At 41.6% G+C, this 19,771-nt stretch overlaps 2 protein-coding genes across 2 annotated transcripts in view; one reads left to right on the top strand and one right to left on the bottom strand.

Moving 5' to 3' along the window:
- Positions 1–19,771, top strand: part of RAB3IP (RAB3A interacting protein) — a 168,523-nt gene that overhangs the window by 40,459 nt on the left and 108,293 nt on the right. The window lies entirely within an intron of this gene.
- Positions 1–19,771, bottom strand: part of BEST3 (bestrophin 3) — a 52,763-nt gene that overhangs the window by 25,461 nt on the left and 7,531 nt on the right. The window contains 5 exon segments of the mRNA XM_079936523.1: positions 5,340–5,491; positions 6,272–6,352; positions 9,321–9,473; positions 9,582–9,659; positions 11,075–11,229. Coding sequence (XP_079792649.1) covers positions 5,340–5,491; positions 6,272–6,352; positions 9,321–9,473; positions 9,582–9,659; positions 11,075–11,229 — 619 coding nt within the window.

Below are 19,771 nucleotides of genomic sequence, written 5' to 3'. Positions count from 1 at the left end.
ACAGTAATCCTTACTTCTACCTTCCCTTTTCCCTGAGCCTCTTTCAGATTGTTTACTTGGTATTGATGTCGTATTTGAGTGAACAATTCAATGCTTAGGGAATTAGCTTTTAAGATTTTAGAGGACATCTATTGTTTCTGCCAGCCCAGAAAACCATTCACCCTTCTCCTGGTAAAAGCACCGTCATATTTCTTAAGGTATCATTTACTCCGTATGGCTGGTTGGGGCTGACCACACTCCTTGGTCCAAAGATGGATGCACAAACCAACCTTAGCTAATCAAAATATTGTGTCTTCCTGTTGATAGTTATTAGTTCAGGAATGGGCATGTTAGCCAAGCCCAGCCAATCATAATAAATCCAGTACTTTAGTTTTAAGAGTTAGAAAGGAGGTGTGCTCTTTCCATAGGATTTGCTGAGAAGATAGGTTGGACATCTGGAGCTGCTGGCTGCCATCTTGCCTTTCTGCTGTCAGGAGGGGAGAGCCTCCTGAAACCTGAGCCAGTGGAGAGAAAAGTAGAACTGAGGGACAGGGAGGGCAATGCGGGTCTTGGTGACATATCTGAGCCTCTGGATCCAGTCACACCCAAAGCTAGACTACTTTCTGAATGTGACTCAAGAAACCCCTTGTTGCTTAAGTTAGCTTGAGTTGGTTTTCTGTCATAGGCAACCAGAAACATCTTGTCTAATAGCACAATCATTGAAAGAATCGACACTGATGGATCAGAGGGCATTCCTGTGAATGCTGGCTTCCAAAAGCCTGAATTCCTGCAGTGACCTTTCCTGGACTGTGAGGCTCCCCTTTAGGGTCCTCATTCATGCAGAAAGTCAAGATCAAGTGAGCTTTTGCCTAGTTGTTTCTTTGATCAATTGGTTCTAGCAGAGTCCAGTTAAACGTCTCAGAAAAGCCTCGCCTAATAGACCCTGGCCTTTGCCTGTGCCTGGTCCGTCCTGCTAGTAAATAGGCCATCTTAACTACAGGATTCTCTCTGACAACTGGTAACTTTTTGCTCCATTCTTTTTTTTTTTTAAAGTAGGTGATGAGTCTTTATTTATTTTTAAAAATCATAGACCTGTTTATTTTCACTAACATTTTGTGACTCTAGAACTAGAACATTTACTTCTTTTTTAAAAATTTATTTATTTATTTATTTTGGCTGCGTTGGGTCTTCGTTGCAGTGCGCGGGCTTTTCATTGCAGTGGCTTCTCTTGTTGCAGAGTACAGGCTCTAGGCGTGCAGGCTTCAGTAGTTGTGGCACGCAGGCTCAGGAGTTGTGGCTCGTGGGCTCTAGAGCTCAGGCTCAGTAGTTGTGGCACGCGGGCTTAGTTGCTCCGCAACATGTGGGATCTTTCCGGACCAGGGCTAGAACCTGTGTCCCCTACATTAGCAGGAGGATTCTTAACCACTGTGCCACCAGGGAAGTCCCTTCTTTCTTTTTAAATAATTTTTATTTTTTAGGCCGTGCCGTGCGCATGTGGGATCCTGGTTCCCTGACCGGGGATCAAACCCGTGCCCCCTGCATTGGAAACGTGGAGTCTCAACCACTGGCCCACCAGGGAAGTCCCTTTTGCTCCATTCTTAAACACCCTACCTCCTGGTTTCCTCTCAAGCATTTTATTTTCTTTCCCAAATTTCCAAGGTTAGTTTAATATGAAAAATAGCTTAGATTTGTTTAATCTTTCTGTGCCTCAGTTTGACATCCACAAATAAGAAATCTGTACTAGTTGATAATAATGTTCTACATTTATATCTAGAGTGTTTTTATGCTTACCATCTAGTTTAATCTTCCCAGTAATCATTTGGGTTATATATTTTCTCCAAGGTCTTGTAAATTCCTAATGCATGTTTCTGTATTTAGAAATAGGAGAAATATGTATTTTAATTCTTTCTAAAGAACATGGACACTTGCAAAGGAATGTAAAATTATGATGATTAGGATGAATATGTAGATCAAGATAAAAATCTTGAGGACCAAAATAAATTATCATTTTAACCATCATGCAAAAACAATTCCATGGACATTAGAAATGGAGAACAAGTGGTACTTGCAGTCCAAATAGAGTCATTATGATGATTCCCCGGCCCTATCAATGGTGCTGGTCTCTTTTCTTTTACAAGGCAGATCTTCAGATACTTTGCATTAATTAATGACATGAGTGGAGGGGAAGTTTAAAGCTTACTCAGTGATCTAAAACCAAACTCACAGAAAAACCTCTCCTATTAATTTTCAAAATTGAGAGGGTTGCCAGATATCCATGAAACTGCCACTGCAGAATATATTGGGTTGGTCAAAAAGTTCCTTTGGTTTTTAAGTAAAAATAAAAGACACATTTTTCATTTTCACCAAGATCTTTATTGGACAACGTATTTACCCTTTTATTCCGCTACCTTCTGCCATTTTTCACGTAACTTCATAATTCCATCTTCCCCAAACTTTTTATCTTTTTGAGCATAGAACTGTTCCGGGTGCCTTTTACAGTCTTCCAGGGTATTGAAATTTTTTCCATTAAGAGAATTTTGTAAAGACCAAAATAAATGGAAATCCGAAGGTGCAATGTCTGGTGAATACGGTGGACGAATCAGAACTTCCCAGCCCAGCTGTAACAGTTTTTGCCTGGTCATCAAAGAAACATGCGGTCTTGCATTATCCTGATGGAAGATTATGCGTTTTCTGTTGACTAATTCCTGATGCTTTTTGTCGAGTGCCACTTTCAATTGGTCTAATTGGGAGCAGTACTTGTTGGAATTAATCATTTGGTTTTCCGGAAGGAGCTTATAATAGAGGGCTCCCTCCCCAATCCCACCATATACACAGCGTCACCTTCTTGGGATGAAGACCGGCCTTTGGTGTGGTTGTTGGTGGTTCATTTCACCTGCCCCACGATGTCTTCTGTTCCACATTATTGTACAGTATCCATTTTTCATCGCCCGTCACAATTTGTTTTAAAAATGGAACATTTTCGTTACATTTAAGTAGAGAATCACACACGGAAATACGGTCAAGAGGTTTTTTTCGCTTAACTTATGTGGGACCCAAACATCAAAGCGATTAACAACCAAGCTGGTGCAAATGATTTTCAACGCTTGATTTGGATATTTTGAGTATGTGGGCTATCTCCCGCGTGGTATAACATCGATTGCTCTCAGTTAGTGTCTCGATTTGATCGCTATCAACTTCAACTGGTTTACCCGACTGTGGAGCATCGTCCAGCGAGAAATCTCCAGCACGAAACTTCGCAAACCACTTTTGACACGTTTGATCAGTCACAGCACCTTCTCCATACACTGCACAAATCTTTTTTTGCGTTTCAGTTACGTTTTTGCCTTTCTTGAAATAATAAAGCATAATATGCCGAAAATGCTGCTTTTTTCCTTCCATCTTCAATATTAAAATGGCTACACAAAATTTCACCAATTTCGGTATTTTTTAAATGCACACTGATATGACAGCTGTCACAATACAACCTAACAAAATTGTTTTGAATGAGGACTAAAGACAACTAAGCGCTACTAGAGCCATCTTACGGAAAAAACCGAACGAACGTTTTTGCCAACCCAATATTACAAAAGGCTGAGAACGTTTTTGCCAACCCAATATTACAAAAGGCTGAGAAGTGCACAGCAGGAAATTACTGTTTATGGAGACTGAGCAGTCTGCTGGGGTAGGGATGAGTACCTTGGTCTGGAGGAGGTCCTGGACGGGAGGGCCCAGGCTTAGCAGACATCTAGAAGCCGAAGCAAGGAGTAGGCAACCTTCACCAAGCTGTGCTTTGAGGGCAGCAAGGTGAGTGTCCCGGCTCCTGCATCATCTCATTATTTGCCACAATTCCTGAGATTCCACTTTCAGTCATCTTTTTCTTTGGGTCTTGAAGAGGTTTCAGCCTCAGAGGTTATTTTGGAGGAGCACCCCAAACCATTATTTTTGAGGATTAGGAGACATTGAGCTAAAAATAAAGCCTTATAGGGATAAGTTTGAAGCTAGATATTCTCATACTAGTATTAAAAACAAGACAACAGGCCCAAAATAGAGTCACTTATGCTAAGCCCCATGTCACCAAATGGAGACATGGTTTCGGTTCTTCCAGAAATGGAATCTTAAACCAATCAATCAGGATTTGCCTGATCAGCACTGCTTAGGTAGTTTGCCTTCTAGACCCCTGCCATCTCCTATAGGAAAGTGACCTTGTAATAACCAACCCACTTTTTTGCCTGGTATAACAGCCTTTTTCCTGCCCCCTTCTGCCTACACAAGTCTTTCGCTTGTATGGCCCCTTGAAGCTCCTTTCTCTTTGCTAGATTGGATGCTGCCCAATTCATGAATTGTTGAATAAAGCAGTAAGATCTTTAAAATTTACTCAGTTGAATTTTGATTTTTAACAGTAGAGAAAGAGGAGGGCTGAACTGTATTGGGGGAAGAGAAAGAAGGTCACAGGTGGCAACTTTAGACACGATCTCACTTCACAAATCTGCTTAGAACTGACCTCAGGGAAGAACGAACCATAGTTTTGCCGAAAAGTTATAAGAAAAACTCCGTAGAAGTTTTTCTTTTTTCTGTAAATTTTTGGAGGGGCTCTTTTTACTTTTCTAAATTTGTCCATACTCTTCTCTTTAAGTTACTTGGAAACTGTAGCATCTGCCTTCAGCAAATATACTTGAACTTCCCCCACATTCACACATTTCTCCAAAATCAGATACATTATCAGATTTAATAAAATTATTCAAGAACTGTGCATGATTTACTGCAGGCCTCAGCCCCTTTATTTAAAGCTCATAGTACATAGGGACAGATTGTTATGTTAAAACAACTGAACAGACACTGGCTTGTATACTAAACAAGTCAGTTTGATCAAAATATAATCTTAGAGAACACTTTTGATAAAATTTATCTTAAGGCTTGCTTGTCTCAGAATAGTCTAACACAGTGCCTACACATGGTATATACTCAACAAATACTTGTTAAGATGCATTTCATTATGATAGTCATAACTAAATAATAAACAACTGTATAATTAAAATAGTAAACTACTCTTCAAGTTGGAAGGAAAGACAGAGGATAGTTTCACAACTACTGGAAAATTTGCTGTGGTATAAAAGCAAGGTACAATGCAAATTACCTCAAAACACACATACACACACACCATATTTAAATCAGAAACTACAGTCTCTTTAATTTCTCACTCTCTTGGACATATTAATTATGTCTGAAAATTTGAAAAGGCTACCATTGTAAGATATTAATAATTGAGAGTTCTTATGAAAGTAACTTCAGGACCACATCACAAAAAGATCAGAACAGTGACTTCTCTTCTAAATATCGATGATTTTTAAAAATACGCTTACCCCATTTCAACTGTTGACCCCAGAAATGAGGGTATGCAGTAGTCAGCAGCTGCCAGTGTATACGGTGGTCGAGCAGCAGAATCGTCCCAGTAAATGTCCTTCTTCATTTTGGGTAAGCTCATGTGCATTTCATCCACGGCTAAAAGGGAGACCTAAAAATCATCATTATAGTGTTAGAATAATTCAGATGTGAATTGTATTTATAAAGAAAGAATAAGTTTAGTGGGTACTGGGGTTTGGAATGGGATAGAACACAGTGTGAATGAGTGAATATACAAATGTCTCTAGTTCATATTTGCTTCAACCAGTGCTGCTACAGAGAGTTATACGTGTCGTTCACTGCATAAGAGCACTTGGCAATGGGGATAAGTGGAGCCATAAAACTGTGTGGCTGCCACTTTATGTCATTGTTAATTTTTTTAGGTGGCAATAGGAAATAGATTAAAGAATGAATTAAAATATTGGTCTGTACTGAGATGGAAGTGGCTATGTAAAGTTAGTAAAGAAACCTACAAAGAAAACTGGCTTGAAATTGTATTTAAAAGGGACTAAATTGGGCTTCCCTGGTGGCGCAGTTGGTGAGAGTCCGCCTGCCGATGCAGGGGACACGGGTTCGTGCCCCGGTACGGGAAGATCCCACATGCCACGGAGCGGCTAGGCCCATGAGCCATGACCGCTGAGCCTGCGCGTCCGGAGCCTGTGCTCCGCAATGGGAGAGGCCACAACAGTGAGAGGCCCACGTACCGCAAAAAAAAAAAAAAAAAAAGGACTAAATTTTACTGGAACTGAGATCCAGGACCCGTGACCTCGAAACAACATACTGAATAGCCAAACCTCTTTTGTTTGTGGCTAAAGCACTCAAGTTCAGGGGCCGGCATTCAGAGTCTGTTTAGATTATTAATGTTTGTAAAGGAAAGAAAAACTCCTCTAACCTGCAGATTTCTGTCAATGCACCAGTTAGTTTCAAAGTCATCATCATCTTCTCCAAAAGGATTGATAAGTTGCTCGGCTACCTGCAATTGAGAACATAGAATAAGTCCACTGTGATGCTGTGAAGACTAAGAGTGAAGGTTGAAGAGGATTCCTGTTTCACTCTCTGCTTTCATGGTTCACCTTTCATAATAGGAAGCCTAGAGCGGAGTGGGTTGTTCTGCAGATGCAGATATTTATCAGCCAGTGAGAATGGACTCAGACCGTGAGTCATGCACCTGCAGAGTCTGCTCTCCAAAGACTCTGTCTATTCAGCTGGTAACAATGCAGGCCCCAACTAGGAGAAGCCATGGGCTGTTTAGGAGCCAAATGACTGATTCTCAGGTACAAATCAGCCAGCAAATATCAAAAAAGCATTGTGATAGGCACTATGCTAGGCACTTTGAGGGGTACGTAGCCTGTGCTCTGAAAGAATTTACAAAGGGCCAGGTGATGAGATAAAATGTAAATGTGGGCAAGGTTAAAGAGCAAAGAAAGACTTCACAAAATAATACAAGGAGATTTCATAATTATTGGACATAACTGCTAAATGAATGAGTCACAGAGCTAGTAAGTCATAAAGCTGGAATTTTTCTTACTTAGTTTTACCTTAAAGGCTTTATGGCTATCTAGTAAGTTACTTTGAAGTTAAGTAACTTCTTATCATATATCTTCTAACAGTTGGTAAGTATTAGATGTTCTTACCATGTTCCTGAACTGAATACCTTTCTTGATGAGAGATTTATATGCCAAATATGTCTCACCTGTTAGTCTCTATTTTCATTAATTCCCTTTGATTTTTATTACCTGGACGTGTGTGTGTGTGTGTGTGTGTGTGTGTGTGTGTGTGTGTGTGTGTGTGTGTGTGTGTGTGTGTGTGGTTTTACATTGGGCCTAGATGTAAAAAACTTACAAGTGTATAAAACAAAGGCGCCATTGATTAGTTGAGTTCCTAGATTCTGAGACTATTTGGTAGAAAATCTACCTACTTTTTTTTAGGATTTAAGTCTAACCACTACATCAAAATCACCTGGAGAGCTTTTAAAGAAAATTGATGCCTGGGTCCGCACCCCACCCCTCTCCGAGATTCTGATTTAATGGGTGTGAGGTTGAGCCCAGGCATCATTATTGAGTAGAGCTCCCAGGAGTTTTTGATGTGTGGCCATTGTTGACAACCACTGACTTAGAGAAGGACATCCCTTTGTTCTAAGGGACAGCCTGTGGCAGGGCCCATGCTCCTGGATCAGTCACAGCAATATCCATTGTCAGAGTCCTTCATTGCAAGTTCCAAGGGGCTGTCTACCTTTCTTGTCGGGGGTTTTCCTTAAATTAAATGGGCCACTGGATGGGTCCTGAAAATATTTTTGTTACATCCAGAATTTCACTTTTATGGGATCCATCCTGCATATAGTATTAGAGTCTACATTTAACTACAAAAATGATATCCATGTTTCTGAATTGACTGTGTCACAAAAGTATCCTTTACTCACTTGGAGGCTCCATTTCCAGCAAACAACTGAGTAATACACCATTCATAAGATTAAGATGGGTTTTCACACTTTGAAAAGATTTATAAATATTAGAATTGTCAAGACAAAACTGTTCAGAAACTGAGATCCAGTCCACTGGGTGGGAAAACTCCCTTCTCTTAGGGTTACCTGTCTCTTAATAGGGCTAAGATTGTCTTTTCATATTTTGCCTTCAAAATATTTTATAAAGGAAAAGACTGTTAATATTTTAGAGAGCACTTCAGAAGGCAGGAACTGCTGGCTCTTCCTTCCAGGCTGGCTAAACATCTCATGTGGACACAAAGTGAAAAATAAAAAGCTCAGCACAACTCAGGGGAAAGGACAATAGAAGACCAGAGTGATTGAGTGTTTGGGCCAATTGTGGTGAGTTTGTGTTTATAGAAGTAGAGTCTACTTTTTTCTCTAATGGGAAATGAGAGCTATTAGTTTCTATTACTCTTTCTCTGTCTTAAATGGGTAAAAATAATTGAGTCACTGTCATCTGGTTAAAACTGTTTTTGCCATTTGTAAAGGAAATGCCTTTACTCTTTGGAGGATAACTTGAAGTGCTAACATATTTATTTTTCCTGGTTAAAATTCAAACCAATGAAAGTAAAGGCATCTGCAGAGAAAATGCTTCCACAACCTGGAAGGCCTCGACGATGCACTGTGGCAGTTTGGAAGGTCAAACATTTGAAATTCTATTTTATTAAAATTATCTTCAAACTGTCTTTAGATTTCAGTTAACTTAATGAAGCCATTGTCTTTGATCTTTTTCTGTCACATACAAAAGAGATGGAAGAATCAGGCCTCTGACACTTTTACATACATCTGGGGTTGGGGGAAGATGGTAGTGGGAACAAATAAAATTCTACACTGATGATTGGACTAGTTGTTTTCACTGCTCTGACCTGTTTTTAATTTCCTGGCAAACCAAATATTGTCATTAATCCTGGGGTTTCTGGTTTTGATTCCGATGAATTCCTTTGAATCTCAGTTCTGGTTTTGAAAATGGAATGCATTTAATGTCGTGGCACAGCTAGTAGGATTTCAGGGGATAGAAGCAACTATCTACAGAGCTGAGCAGAACCAAGATAATAATATAATATTAATGCTTAAGTCTGAGATACAAGGCTTCTTATTTACTCTCTTTTACTCTGCTTAGTTGCTTGTTGTGGTATAAAGTATCAATGCAGGTACACTTATTACTTTAATTAAATTATTGTAATCCTAATGCGAGCACACAAAGACTTAAAACAATCAGTGGCCATAAAAGAGTAGCGTCTGCATAAATGAGCTGCTTCAGACCCCTATAGTACAGTACTCACCACATCCCTGCCACTTTAATGCCCGGTTGAAAAGTAATAACATCTCCGAGCTATTAAGTGTTAAATCTACCTTTGACTCACTCATGAATGAGTGATTCAGTAAGGGATCAGTGTGCAGAGTCTGGAACATGACAGAGATTACAGAGCAGGTCTCAGGCACTAAGACTGTTGGCTACCTTGAGCCATCCTGCATAGAAGAAGAATTGTAGGAGGGTAAAGATCGGAATGTAAAGATCTAAGTCATGCCCTGAGTAGCCTTTGGTGGGATCCAAAAACTGGCGTCCAATCAGGCACGCAAAGAAGAAGGTATAGACAGCTAGCGTGACAACCTGAAACAGAGAGAAACCCAAGTGAGAGCACAGCGCTGGCTGCCCGAGAGAGACAGCATGCCAAAGTGGGCAAGTAGAAAGAAAAATCACATGCCAAGGATTTGATACCTGAGTGTAGACCAGCGGAATCCCAACCCAGTCATAACCAAATAAGAGGCTGCACCAGGAGCGAAACCGGTTCATTTCCTAAGCCAGAAACAAATTAAACACGATTTACTAAGGTGATGGGTGTGGTAATAAATATTTACTGGGATTCAGAATATGGCCATGACTTTTAGGAATACACCTGTAAAATGATGAGAGAGACTTTGAAAGGCTAGAAACTGGTTCTGAAATCCACTCCAAAAGGAAAATTTTGAAAATGACAAGCTATCAACATAATTCAACAATGTGCAAAAGGGATTAAGTATAGTTGGACATTTAAAAAAAGATTAAGATAAATCAGGACTATATAGAAATATCCCCTACTCTGTTGAATTCATAATTTCCAACATATATATTGGCCCCAAGTGGTGGTAGGAAGGCAGTGGTTAATATTTTAAATAAATCATTTCTAACTTATGTGGAGAGCAGATTATTTTTTGTTTCCTCGATTGCTTTTGAAAACATGCTTACTGTAGATCTTAGAAAAAAGAACTAAATACATCCTAAACCGTTCCCCCAACAAATGAAGACTTTAGAATGCTTCTATTGACAGAAAATCTATCCCTGTTTAAAGCAGGAAGGACTGGGATCCATTGATTTCTTTTTTCTCTATTGAACACAAGTTATTATTTAAGACTGGGAGAAAGAGTATACGTTAAATTGGGAGCTTTTTTTTTTTTTTTTTTTTGTGGTACGCGGGCCTCTCACTGTTGTGGCCTCTCCCGTTGCAGAGCACAGGTTCCGGACGCGCAGGCTCAGCGGCCATGGCTCACGGGCCCAGCCACTCCATGGCATGTGGGATCCTCCCAGACCGGGACACGAACCCGTGTCCCCTGCATCGGCAGGCGAACTCTCAACCACTGCGCCACCAGGGAAGCCCAGGAGCTATTTTTAAATCATTCACTCCTTTTAGCCTAATCGAGGCAGGAGACTGTCATGACACAAATCTCTCTAGCCCTTCTATAAATTCGTTTCTCAAATGAATTCAGGATTATTTCATTAAATGAAAACGTGGTTTTGTTTCCTGGAGCATCTGGAAAGCTGGGTTAACCTTGGGATATTCCTATTTTGGGGAACTGACTAGGGGGGGTTATTTCTACTCCAGATTTGGTCTGGGATCCTGGAGCTAGGGATGGCAAATATGCCTTGAGGGTGCCAGATCCTTCCGAGCCCTGGCAGACATTGCTGATCAATCAAAGAACATTTTCTTACAGAGCCTATTACAAAGCCTACTTCTGTTTAAAACAGAGCCTCTAAGCAACCACCTGCAATCAATCTGAGTTAAACTGGGTACTATTCTCCTCCTGCATTTGAGGGTTCTGATACTAGCCCAGTCTTTCTGGTTCTTTTGGAACCAGGATTGAACAAATTGGACTTGTCCAGGTCCAACCTGTTGCATCCAGGTCCCTGTTGGTCTCTGATTAGCATCTTTTACTGACAGTTTACTATGTACTTACAGTCATCAATGATTGCAGATCAACACTGTCTCTGATTCTACCTTCCTTCCGGGCTTTAGCTGCAAGATTTCCAAACCAGATGAATGGAACCCAGTATTTCAGATGAGGAGATTTGAGGTGTTCAAATAATTTTCTTTCATCTGCTGTCATAAAACCTTTACACAAAATAAAAATAGCTAGATTATACAGACTTGGTTTAGCGCTAATATATTACCCTATATATTTCAGTGTCTACTATGTGAGCAAATAATGGGGGATATTCAAGAAATATAAAATAAAGGTTCCTGTCTCAAGTAGTTTTTACTTGTATCAGAGATAAGGAATATGTACTCACGAGCGTGCGTGCACACATGCACACACACACACAAGTTATATATCGGTATAGGAGGCAATGCATGTGAGCAATCCCTAACAGAGGCGGCCAGTAGGAAGTGAGGTGACATTAAATGTGGACTAGGACATCTGGGGAAGGTCTCTTCTTTAGGTTTTGGTTTATTCATCTAAAATTGGGAACAAGAATACTTAGAATTGTTTGGATTAAAAGAATAAAACGTGATAATGTATACAAAGCACTTAGTACAGTGCCGAACATGTGAATCGCATAACATTTCATCCTGGCCCCTCCTTTCAAACTCCTAATTAACCAGGACCTCTTCTTTGAAGCCTTCCTTGATTCCTTCCTTCTCCTTCCCCAGGGATTTCTCCCCTTCAAAGCTCCACCACTTTCTCTTGCCTTGTATTATGATAATGTTAGACACAAATGTTTCCCCTGCTAAGACCCTTTGGAAGGGCAAAGAGCATATTATCTTCGTAGTCCCCACAGCATTTCGCATATACTTTTTACAAATTTTATTATTTATTTTATTTTTGGCTGCATTGGGTCTTTGTTGCTGTGCGCGGGCTTTCTCTAGTTGCAGTGAGCGGGGACTACTCTTCATTGCAGTGCGCGGGCTTCTCATTGCGGTGGCTTCTTTTGCTGTGGAGCACGGGCTCTATGCACGCCAGCTTCAGTAGTTGTGGCACATGGGCTTCAGTAGTTGTGGCTCGCAGGATCTAGAGCACAGGCTCAGTAGCTGTGGCACATGGGCTTAGTTGCTCTGTGGCACGTGGGATCTTCCTGGACCAGGACTCGAACCCATGTTTCTTGCATTGGCAGGCGGATTCTTAACCACTGGGCCACCAGGCAAGTCCCATTCTTTCTAATGGCTGCATTCTAGTTAACTGTGTACAGTATTTTATATAAGTAGTTCTCTTTTGAATAGAGTTTTAAGTTGTTTTAATTTTCTTGCTACTAAAAATAATGCTGCAGTGACTATCCTTGTACTTACCACCTTGACTTTTTTTTTTTTAAGGATTATATAGGGGCATGAGGAATCATTTTCTTTTATTTATTTATTTATTGGCTTCATCGGGTCAGTTGTGGCACGCGGGATCTTTCATTGTGGCACACAGGCTCTGTAGTTGCGGCGCGAGGGCTTAGTTGCCCCACGGCATGTGAGATCTTAGTTCCCTGACCAGGAATCGGACCCATATCCCCTGCATTGGAAGGCAGATTCTTAACCACTGGACCACCAGGGAAGTCCCCCCACCTTGACTTTTTAAGTGGACTTTTAAATGTTCAGTATGATTTAGTATAAATGTTTTCTGAATTAAAGCTTGTTTCTAAAACTGATTTTTGTTAGATATGAATTTTGAGTTACTTTTGATTGAGAAATGCAATCATTTGCTTATGAAATTCTAACACATTCAGATGAAAATCAACTTTTGCCCTAATGTGACACAGTTTGTATCCTTAACCATCTGTAATCGGTTTATGAATCTGTTTTTCCTGCTTAAAGTAATCCTCCCTCCTTACCATGCAGACTGAGTTTTATTTAAGAGGTGTTGCTATAACAGAAAAGAACTCAAAGGAGAAGTGAGATATGCCATTTTGAAAGTCACTGACCCATAGAGCTTTGGAGTTACCTAGATCCTTGATGTGATCCAGGCCAGTGCTTTGAGAACATGGTCCACAGGTCGTGGGTGTCTGAATCACTTGTGACACCTATTATATATGGAGAGGGCTAGGCTCTACCATCACCTGCTAAACCAGACTCAATAGGGCAGGAATTCTTGACCCAGTGTTGCACCTTTGCCTTATCCTGAGTGCCTTTTAGAAAATACCAGTGCCTTCACCTTATCCCTTGAGATTCTGATTCAGTTGGTCTAGAGTGAGGTCCAGGTGTAAGCATCCTTTTAACCTTCCTGGGTAATTTAATGAAATTGGGTCCAGGCATTTACATGTTTACCAAGCTCTGCAGGAAATTCTGACCTACAGCAATGTTCAAAAATCACTGCCCCACTGAATGAAGATTCTGTTTATTCAGTATTTGAAATAAACAGAGTAACAACTACAGAGCCAATATTTACCAACAAGAGGCTAGTTTTAGATAAAACTCAGGTTATTTATACTAGCTTTGAAGGGGTCTGCCCATGCCTGGGGAATTGGACTCTCTCTGGTGGTCAAAGAATGAGTCTGAGAATTCTTGTCTTGTTTCTCAGTGCATTTCAAAGTTGTTGCATGATCTAGATAATCTGTTTGGTTTTTTTTTTAAGACTTGCAGAGTATGATTAAATCTGATGATAAGAAGTTAATAGATGAACTTGACCTGTCTTGGCTCTGTGCTTGAAGACTTGCAACCCTTCACCTTTTCCCTGGAAGACTATTCTCAGACATTTCATATCAATTGTCTAACGGTTATAGTCTTGGGATTCATAGTGCAGTTTCCAAAAATGCCTGCATTTATATACTGGCTGCAATCTCTGTCATTTGACCAAAGAATAACTTTACCTCTGGTTATTTTTTATTCAGGAATATGGATCAACTTATGCTGGCAAGTCCTTTCTTGGCTTCTTAGCAAAAAGCAAATATGCAGAGTGAGGGTTAATTTAATGCGAACCCTAAAGCGAGAGTTAGGTAACCTCCCCCCAGTCCCTGCCGTGTAGCACACCCACTGATTGGAAAGGGACATGTAGAGCTAGGAAAGCAGGTGGGGGGGGGGTTTAAATGTTCAGCCCAAATTTATTGCGTACTTTACTAGGTGCTGTGAAAGATGAACTAGACATTATTGTATCCTCCAAGAGTGTACAGGCAGAATAATTTTTGTTATTTCCTGCAGGGTTACACATCTTATCCAAAGTAACCCCATCTTTGGAAATTGAGTTGTTGGTCCATTGAAAGAAAAGTCTAGATTGTTAATCAAATCAATTCAAAGAGCATTTGTTATTACATGGAATGTTATCCTCATCAGCGCCTCAGGCCATTTTAACCAGAGACTGATGATATATTCAGAATGTGGTCATTATCCTCATCTCTAAGGCTATGTTAACCACAGGTATTGATTTGCTACAGTTTGGCTGCACCATCAGTTGGCTGGTCCTCACACTACCCTGTCTCCTTCACATGTCTGTCTTCATGCCACGCTCCCTCAGACCCTATCCACACCCTGACGTTGCTATTTTATTCAATATCTTGCCATTACATTTGCCTTGAATTTCTCTTGCTATCTTTTTTCCTTCTGGTTTTCTGGCTAGTTCAGCTCTGCTCAGCAATTTTCATATTGCATATCCCGAAGAACCCTTTCTAATATTTCAAATCAGAGTTAAAAAAAAAAAATATATATATATATATACACACACACATATACACACACACAAACACACACACACACATATATGTTTGTATTTACTTGTGTCTTGAATTGTGGCTTGATGGAGTAGGATCTGCTACTTTAAGGCAAAATTTTATTGCCTTCAAACCGAAGGACCAATTAAGTCCATTAATAAACAATATTCCGGTAATCGCAGATTCAGTTGAAACTGAGGCAGATGTCTTTTGCCTTTAAAGCAGAGTGCGTACATGAGGCTCTGTTAGGAGAAGAGCTAAAAGCTCTGCTTCTCAAAACTTTTAGGCAGGATGGGTTTATTGCCAGTTCTTTCTGAAAGAGAAAGTTGTGCATTCAGCATCTGAGCCCTTCTCAGAGATGACTTTTTCAGGCACATTGCAACAAGCCTGGCTCATTTTCCTCTCTGTACTTTCCAAATGAATGGAATGAAGCCACCAGATTCAACTGCAGCCACTCTTTAAATTCAGTGGTAGACATTTAGAAATCCCTGTCAACCGGGAAAATCAAAGTGAGGCAAAATGGGATTCAGAGAGAGATGGAATCACACTGTGAAGGCATTGTGGAGGGCAGTATTGAGATATATATATTTTTTTTTAACCATGAACTATAGTAAGATATATTTGTGGTTCCCAAAACAATTATTGGCTCTTCTGTGTGAGGTGCTCTCTGATATTTTCTGTTCTGTTCCATTCCATTCCATAAAAAATGCTGGCTCAAAGCCATTAAAATGATTTAAGAGCCCAATAATAAGTTACAACCCACAGTTTGAAAAGCTTGAAATAGGATATGGTTGATTAAAATCAGTTTCTGGGTTAGCAATGCTGAACGGAGACAGAGAAACTCCTCTATTTTCCTAATGAGTCAAACACGAGTGAAACATCTCTAGTCAGCCGTATTCCTGTCTCTAAATTAGTATCCTGTTTGGTAGTTCACTGCCTTCTACACATGACGCACAGGAAATATCATTCACAAAATCAGTGCTCTTAACTCCTGGCCTGTCCAGGTGGCCCAGAATTCCATTTGCTTTGGGTAAATAGATCTGAGGCAATTTGCAGATAAAGTTGGAGGAGTTAATAGATGCACTGTGGTGCAGTGGTTCCTAGACTTTGCTGCACATTAGGATGGTCTGAGGAGCTTAAAAACTCCTGATGCCCAGGTTGCACCGTACACCTATTGAATCCTAATGTCTGGGGGTGGGAGCCACCATCAGTATTTTTAAAAGATCCCTAGCGACTCCATCTTGTAACAAAGTTTGGGAACAACTGCACCTAGTACAGAGTCACACAGCAAGCTGGCCATTTTAGCATCCTTGTTCTGGCTCAAACATAGTGCTTCTGGGGAGCTTGTGTAGAAGTGGATTTCTGGGTCCCACGCCCCAGAGATTCAGATTTCATAGGCTGTCTGGGAACCTGCAATTTAAATAAACACCCTGATAATTCAATGAATGTGGTGGTCTACGATCATCCTTTGAGAAGCGTTGATTGGCAAGCCATGATTTAACTCCTAAAACAGAGCTGTGGTGAACCTTCAAACAGTGGGCAGAGACTGCCCATCCATGGCACTAATGCAAGGAGGTGTGTACTTTCTCTCCCATGAAGAGCCAGCGCGCATAGGTGAGTCAAGTTGCACTCACAAGACGACATTCAGTCTGTTCTGGGCTCATCACGTGAGACTATAGGGGTAACTGACTCAGCCTGTAAAAGTTCAGCCAACAGAGGAAAAACTGGCACAGCCATGAATACCACCATCCCCTTGATCATCTCTCCTGTAACACAGAGCAGTGAGAGATTTCAGAGACCAGGGAACCCCAGTAGCACAGAATGCATCAGGAAAAACGTGAACAGCAGATCACAGGGCAGAAAGTCAATATTATACAAAATCCATTCGATTTTACTTAGCGAGAGAAGATTAGAGATTAAATGATCTAAGTGTGGGGCTAGCCTTCCAGACAGTGCATCTAAAGTTAGAACTTTTATCTCAACAGTCACTTGACAATTGGGAGCTCGTTCGGTTGTATTTATGCCTGTTAACTGTATGTCACTAAGAATCCTGATGGGGTCTCCACAGGCTCTCTCTCGTCAGGGCAGAAGCTCAAGGAACTTCATGTTAAGATTCCAGGCCTTTAAGAAAACAAAACAGTGTCCTTTCCTTAAAATTTACTGTCTTTTAACCACTCTTACAGGCTACCAGGCACAGAAGGAAACTATTTTAGAGAAATAGAAATGCAATGGAGTGATGTGAAGTTCAGCTGTAAATATATTTATGCTTGTCTCTGAAAGTGATTCATAGAAGGAAACACTTGTAGTAATCTTTACTGATCCTCGAGGACAGGGACCTCGCTTTCAGCTGTGCTCCAGTGCTCAGCACAATGCCTAGCGTACCGTATACACTCAGTAAATCTTTGTTAAATGAGCAAAAGCATGACAGATTTAGTAACAGATTTAGTAACGTTTCTTTTAGAGGAATGCATATAATTTCCCATTTCCTTTTTTTGTGCTTCTGGTGAAGGATTTTGAAGGAAAATGTTTTCTCTCCTGATCACTGTGAAACCCCAGATAAAATGTTTTGATTCAGTCTCATACCATAACGTAAGCACCCAATTAAGGCCATCACTTAAATTGGCAAAGATCTGGAATTGTGCACATGACTTGACTTAGAATGAGTGACATCTTCCAAGGCAGGTGATTGAAACGACTGGCATTCTCCAGGGCAGGCTTGTAGCCAAGAGGGAAAATAACAGAGACTCCTGGGTTACAGCTCCTCTGCGAAGTAACTGTTTGATAACAGACCAGTTCAGGGAATTTCCAGCAGAATACACATTATTTTGCATTTAGCTGTTACATTTCTATTTTCATGGGAGCATAAATAAAGAAATTTTAATTTGAGAAATGTAACCTGTAACATCAAAGCATATGTATTTCCCAGAATAATGTAACTTGAGTGTCCAGCTTAACAGCAAGGAATGTCAGGGACCGGCGGGTAACTGACCTAGCTCACCAGCTGTAGTCAAGCAATGGCCAGATGCTTCAGAAGTAGGTGCTGACCTTCATTCTCTCCATCCTCTCACTGTTTTTGTCCTGCTAGTCCTGAATCTTTGTGACAGGGACCCTCCCTGAAGCAATACAAAGAGCTTGGAGGGCAACTCCCATTGCCTTAAAGCCCCCTGTTTCTCAGAGTGTGATCCAGGGACCCCCTTCCTCAAAGTCTCCAGGGGCTTGTTAAACACACTCATTCCTGGACCCCAGCCTAGACCTACTGAATCAGAATCTCTGGGGGTGGTGTCTTCGGATCTGCGTTTTTAGCAGTATTGATTTTTTTTTTTTTTTTTTTTGCGGTACGCGGGCCTCTCACTGTTGTGGCCTCTCCCGTTGTGGAGCACAGGCTCCGGACGCGCAGGCTCAGCGGCCATGGCTCACGGGCCCAGGCGCTCCGCGGCATGTGGGATCTTCCCGGACCGGGGCGTGAACCTGTGTCCCCTGCATCGGCAGGCGGACTCTCAACCACTGCGCCACCAGGGAAGCCCCTAGCAGTATTGAGTTTTTAACACTATCTAAAGTGCACTGAAGTTTGAGAACATGTACTTTCCCAGACAGGTGGGTTTATGTAGGGAGTCACCTGACAAGAGGTTTTTTTTGCGCCCTCAGCATTGCCTCCTGCCTTTGCCCCTACAGTTTTGGGGCCCCTGTGCTTTACCACCAGCCCTCTCTGCCCTCAGGCAGAGCAGGTGCCCTGGCTCTGGGCTCAGGGCACCTGCCAAATATTTTCCGCCATCCCTGAACTTCCTGTTCTTCCCAGAAACGTTGGCACAGGCCAAGGACAGACAGAGAGAGGTGGAGACACGTACCCAGTTGGGAGAGCTTGGAAACTGACCCCACGTGCAGAATGAATCAGCCTTCTCTGCTGGGGAGCGGGAAGTCTGGTAAGTCTGTGCGGCCAGCCGACAGAGAGTCTGTGCTCATCCATGTGGGTGGCCATGAGGCAGACCAGGAAGGACCCTGCCTGTGAATCATGGCCCCCAGCTTGGAAGGCAGTGGCTCAGAACCTTTGTCCCACCACCTAGCATGCAAATCTTGTGTTCCTGTTGGGCACATGCTGGTCCACTACCCCTTCTTCTGCCTTTCGAGAAAACACTTAGGGGTGAAAGAGAGTAGTAGAGACATTTACACTGCAGTCATCAGTGATGGCCCCAGAGGGCACCTGCCAAGGCTTCAGCCCCCTCCTGTCGCCCTCAGTACTCTTCCTCCTTCAGACACGGCACAAAAACTGACCACAAACTTGAAGTGAGAGCAATGCTCGTTGTGTCCAGGCAGGTCTAATTCAAGTCCCCTAGATGGTAGTCTCTGAGCAGACTGCTCAGAGGCTACCATCCAGAGCAATTCTGGAGCCTCCAGCATGGTCGAAACCTTGAATTCACCCTTTTCTTAACTGTTGCAGTTTTGTTATTAGTAATGAATTATTTGACGAATGCCAAAACCTTTTACCACGGGGGTGAGAAAAAGCGTTAAAAAAATAAGCATCCCAGAAAAGACTCCTTACTTCTCAAACTGCAGTATATAAAAAGAGCAACATAAGAGCATGTTTAAATGCAGGTTTTCCAGGCCTTACATACAATGGTTCTGATTCAGTAGGTCTGACGTGGGGCTCAGGAGTATGCATTTTATTTTATTTTATTTATTTATTAATAAATTTTATTTATTTATTTTTGGCTTCATTGGGTGTTCACTGCTGTGCACGGGCTTTCTCTAGTTGTGGTGAGCGGAGGTACTCTTTGTTGCAGTGCGTTGGCTTCTCATTGTGGTGGCTTAGGCTCTAGGCACTTGGGCTTCAGTAGTTGTGGCTTGCGGGCTCCAGAGTGCAGGCTCAGTAGTTGTGGCGCATGGGCTTAGTTGCTCCACAGCATGTGGGATCTTCCCGGACCAGGGCTCGAACCCATGTCCCCTGCATTGACAGGCAGATTCTTAACCACTGCGCCACCAGGGAAGTCCCAGGAGTATGCATTTTAAATAAACAACTCAAGTTATTCAAGATGTAA

Source organism: Stenella coeruleoalba, assembly GCF_951394435.1.
Source record: "Stenella coeruleoalba genome assembly, chromosome: 11".
NCBI classification, from domain to species: domain Eukaryota; kingdom Metazoa; phylum Chordata; class Mammalia; order Artiodactyla; family Delphinidae; genus Stenella; species Stenella coeruleoalba.
The sequence above is the reverse complement of the archived record's forward strand: the minus strand, read 5'-3'. Positions and strand labels throughout refer to the sequence as shown.